Raw genomic sequence first — 5,127 nt, 5'->3', positions numbered from 1 at the left:
CACCGGGTGGGGCAGCTATGCCACCACCGGATACGCCACAGTACAATCAATTCCACCGGGTGGGACAACTATGCCACCACCGGATACGCCACAGTACAATCAATTCCACCGGGTGGGGCAGCTATGCCATCCCAAAATTTGTCCCAGTACAACCAATTTCTCCGATCGAAGCAACTATGCCATCCCGAAATATGCCCCAATACAACTAGTTTCTCCGATCAGGGCAGCTATGCCATTCTAAAGTATGCCCCGATACAACTAATTTCTCCGATCGGGGCAGCTATGCCACCCCAAAGTGTGCCCCAATACAACTAATTTCTCCAATCAGGGCAGCTTTGCCACCCCAAAGTGTGCCCCAATAAAACTAATTTATCCGATCAGGGCAGCTATGCCACCCCAAAGTATGCCCCAATACAACTAATTTCTCCAATCAGGGCAGCTTTGCCACCCCAAAGTGTGCCCCAATAAAACTAATTTATCCGATCAGGGCAGCTATGCCACCCCAAAGTGTGCCCCAATACAACTAATTTCTCCGATCGGGGCAGCTATGCCACTCCCTACAATGGCTGCCTGATAGGTCAACGGGCCTTCAACACGTACCAACTGTCCGCAAAGTCGTACCCATATAAACACGTGAATGACGCACTATGATAATTTACCAATGTCAAATGTTATTCATCTGTTGAACATTGCTTGGGAATATAACTCCTACTACCTCCTCGAGCTAGACATCGCTGGGCTCTCGCTGCCCCTGAGAACTGCCCTGCGCAATCAGCGTCTTGTGAAAAGCCAGGGAGCTCGCAGACACAACTTTAACGCAAGGTCGCTGATATCGAAATGCATAAAGGAAACTACCGCAATGCCATCGTAACACTAAGCTTTCCATCCATCTGATGCCGTACGATAAAATCATTACATGTTCTGGAGCAAGAACCTGAATGAACTGTTTTCTTCCTAGTGGCATTAGCGGCCTCCTACTCGGCAAAGGCAGCACATGCACTTTTACAATTACCACCAGTCTGACCGAGCTCCTCATCATACATACCCATAACAAGCATCGTCCCTAAGATGCAGAGTCCTTCTAACACTGGTGATGCGTCTATCACCTGTGTTGATCACACAAACGCCCTTCTTGCCAAGGGCGCCGAACAGGCAAATAACTCTGAAGGAATGCGAATCAACCAGACATCGTTAGCCCGGCTTACTCCTGGCCGGCACAGTCAAAATCAGTCTCGTACTTAACAATCCGATACTTCTGGCCACCAATGAACAAACCATGCGATGTGGTTCCTAAAACAGACAGTATGGTCCGCTCCAGCAAGGGTCAGCAGCTACCAGTCTCCATTGCCTCTCGAAGAGTAGTTGCCTCATTGATAGTGACTTTCTCGGTTTGCTCAGTGACTTCATCAACAAGCACCTCAGCGACGAAGTCCTCAGAAAATGTCGCTGCCCAACCTTCCTCCTCAGAGCTCGCACCTGCCGGATACACCTGCATAGGCTAATCTTCCATCTGGACTACCCTGAGCAGCGAAAAGTTTATAATCAGAGGAGTTGCCCAAAGCCCCAGCATAGCACTTCCCTTCAGAGAGGAGATAATGGGAGATGTAGTCGTTCCAAGACATAGCAAACAACGGGTAACACTGCTTTTGCGATTCCCAAAAAGGAAGGATTATTGGTGAAGGCCCGGTTCGACCGACAGCAAACGCCTTAAGAGTACCGCCCATGTTATGCAGGGGGACACGGACCGATGTATCATGATTTTTTCGTGCATCTTGCAAGAAAGATACCACCGACTGCACGCGCAAACAGGAAAATAAAGTAGTCACAACGAGTGAAGCTTAATCGGCAGAGATATTCGTTTTTCTAACTGCTGCCTTGACTGCCAATAGAGTCTTCTGTCCAACACAAGCCGAGCCCTGGGCAGTAGGGGTTTCATTTGCACACGACATACCCTTCGAAGAGATGAATCTCAGTGAACTGCGAGTACTGTTAGTCAAGGCAGATGTAGACTGGGACCTCAGGTGAGATCATACTTCTTATAGATCGACGGCATTGTGAGGAACCTCACCTGAGTTCACTCTCAGGTGGACTCGAGATCAAATCATTGGCCTCTTGCGTGGCAATGGGGAGACTTCACATGCGAACTTAGAATCGGTGGACATGGCAGAGTTGGGTCCAGGCACACCGAAGCAATCAAAGCGAAAATATCGACTCGAATTGCTATGCGACTTCACTCGCTTAACTTTTCTGCATGCCAGTGTTTGCAATGATATTATTTGCACTCGCGAACAGCCTTGGGGTGATGTGAGTCTTGATGGCTCCGAGATGCTCCGAATAGATCTCGGTGCTCCCTCTGGATTCATGACCTTGCCCGTGTCTGTACTGATGGGAAAAGTATTCCCCAAGAGAAGAATGACGTACTGGGATCGATCATCTGGTTTTGTTGCTGGAACTATCGAGTTGGGGTTTTCTTGCAAACAGTACGAGGAGACTGTAACTGGCCCCGGCGCGATGGCACTACAGCTCGCAGCCGCAGTTCCCAATCAAGGTTCAATGAAACTGGAAGAGGCTGAGGAGGTCACTCAGGAAATACAATCACCATACCTCAAGGAGTTGATCATCGAAATTGCTGCTCTAGAAGATCTGAACAATCAACTGAGGTCAAAGATAGCTGTATTGATAAACGAATCTGACGTGGGGCATGAGTTAGGAAGGACCAAACAGGCGTCATGAATATGTACTTCACGATAGATCTTCATTGCAGCGTAGCGTACCCTAGTCGTGTTCGTGTTGTTAGTCTAGCGATCAATGCTTATTGAGTTGGATGCACTCTAGGAACACTCAACAATGCGCCCTGTCCCATAGTCCTGTGTGGCTAATGGGAGTGGTATTTGAAAACTATTGATGGCTATCAAACCAAACGAAGGGAATAATCCACAGCATCGGACATGATATTGATATAGTCAGTACACCTTGAAAAAGCGTAAAAAATAGAAGATTTATTCCGACTCTCCTTTTCCAGTACATCTGTTGATTAGCCATGCTACCCCTGATTGACGTTCTATCTTTCGTTTACACACCGGCGATCGGAATTTGTTCCAGGAATCCAGAGATGTGAGCTTTCGAGCTGCTGATCTCACTGCTCGTTTCGTGATTCCGATCATACTACCATCGATGTCAAAGCAAACATCGTAATCGAGGAAGAAAGGCGCGCCGAGGATCAACACACTTGAGGGTGAAACATGCCTTGGTTTATGAAGAATATCGAGGGAACACCATCGTTTCTTGCACGTTTGCACATGGTGGCTCAGATGCACCTCGAGAGTGGACATACTATCTGTTCGGATGGACAATACGGGCAACCGTTGGATGACGTCCTTGCGGAACCAGATGTGCTTGTTGGGATCGATAAACGCATCCAATTCCTTTCTAGCGAAAACGGCCCAGTTCGCCCCCGCTCCGTCGACCCGTTCCCTACCTAATTCACTCTCGATAGCTCGCCAAATAATCCCAAACACCTCTTCGGGGACGGTAGTAACATCGGTGCCGGTATCAATACTAACATAGAAGCCCCCCTTCTCTCCGGTGGTGAACTCATCACCTGGGGTGGCCTTTACTCCAACTGTTGAAGCAACGATGCCGAGCGCCTCCCTATGGAGGTTCAGAGGAAGCAGCATGGTGTCATTAGTGTCTGGTATAGGCTTGCCGAGTATCAGTTCTCCGGTTGTACTATGGAAGAGCTTCGAAGCATGGATTGAGATGGTTGAGTTGGGAATAACTCGGTTCTTCACGAGTTGCCCCAGAAAAGGCGGCGGCTGCCCGAGTGAGGGAGAGACGCCAAGCCCGAGCATTGCGTATGGCTGGATACCTGACTTAGCTCGGGTACTCCCGACCATGAGACCAACTTCCACCCCGACACTTGTGTGTTTGTCAACTCTCAGCGCTACTTTTCGATTCACAAAGTCGACCGCGTGGTTGCCGAGGTACTTGATTCTAAATATTTCTTGAGCGAGCAAGCCTTCAAGGTCACACGGGTCGGTGGGCGGGCAGAAGTAACAACCCGTAAGGAGATGTTTGCAAGAGCCAGAACCGTAGAGACTTTCATACCAACCACCATAGACCAAGTATGTCGAACCACTCCCAGTATCAACAGTAAGATCAATTGACTGACCATCGAAATTCATTTTCACCCTATCATGTTTAATGGGCAATGACAACGACTCGAGAGTGGAGACTAACTCCCACATCACAGCGAAAGAGAGAATGGCCGCTTTCAACATTCAAAGGAGTGGGAACCCTTACCAAAGCAGTGAAGTGAACAACACACAACTACAAAGGCCTGTCGAATGAGAGATATTTCCTATAGAAGTGCCTTACATAAACTACTCTCGTTACCACCCTAAATGTCGATCCTTTGCCCTCCACGGAACCGTGTTCGGTTTCCTATCATGCTGAAGTCTGCAAGGTGATATGATCACCTCCCGTATGATAGTATAGAACGATTTATCTTGACGTGTCGTGACACGTCTAGCTCGCTGTTGTTGAGAATTTTCGGCAGCGATTTTTTCGAGCGGAAAGGCGAGTTTCGATCACGACCTAAGTAAACACAATGTCCTGTTACACTGGTACTCAACTCCACTCTTCATAGATTCAGTCCATCAGTAGTCACATGTAGTGTACTGAATGAATGTTCAAGAGAATTCAAAACATTACGTCATGAAGTAGCCCTCCTCGTGGGAGCACGACTCATCTACGGTCACTATCTTAAACGTTCACTGGTGATGAAATAATCGTCATGCACAAGTCTAACGCTACACTAAACGCAGACTATACGACTCCTCTCAACTGAGGATATCTAATCTGTACTTACAGTAGACAACCTATTTAACATATATTTTCACACCGTTAACAGCATTTGAGTCAGGGAGCTCCAACCAGGAGCTCCGATTACGTAGAGAATCAATGCGAGCTGCGAAGTGCGCCAACTCGTCAGCTGACAGACGAACACTAGAAGCTGCTATAGTGACGACGTAATCACGAGTATTAGACATGTCAAAATACGTGGTCAAGTCGAGCTGATCATATCGAGCTCTCTTCGCGACAGATAGCTGGGAGGGTTGGAATCCA

The 5,127-nt window shown here is 48.0% G+C and overlaps 2 protein-coding genes across 2 annotated transcripts; one reads left to right on the top strand and one right to left on the bottom strand.

The window, feature by feature from the left end:
- Positions 1 to 912: 912 nt before the first annotated feature.
- Positions 913 to 1,622, bottom strand: Pmar_PMAR027770 (inflammatory profilin, putative; the record flags this gene model as incomplete). Its single annotated transcript, XM_002767662.1, has 6 exons — positions 913 to 934; positions 979 to 1,063; positions 1,107 to 1,162; positions 1,206 to 1,290; positions 1,336 to 1,476; positions 1,520 to 1,622. 6 exons carry the CDS (start codon positions 1,620 to 1,622, stop codon positions 913 to 915), a joined length of 492 nt encoding a protein of 163 aa, XP_002767708.1.
- Positions 1,623 to 2,325: 703 nt separating this feature from the next.
- Pmar_PMAR027769 (hypothetical protein) lies at positions 2,326 to 2,733 on the top strand (the record flags this gene model as incomplete). Its single annotated transcript, XM_002767661.1, has 1 exon — positions 2,326 to 2,733. One exon carries the CDS (start codon positions 2,326 to 2,328, stop codon positions 2,731 to 2,733), a length of 408 nt encoding a protein of 135 aa, XP_002767707.1.
- Between the last annotated feature and the right edge of the window lie 2,394 nt (positions 2,734 to 5,127).

The sequence above is a fragment of the Perkinsus marinus genome (assembly GCF_000006405.1).
Source record: "Perkinsus marinus ATCC 50983 genomic scaffold scf_1104296970268, whole genome shotgun sequence".
NCBI classification, from domain to species: Eukaryota; Perkinsozoa; order Perkinsida; family Perkinsidae; genus Perkinsus; species Perkinsus marinus.
This window is presented reverse-complemented; position numbering and strand designations above follow the sequence as displayed.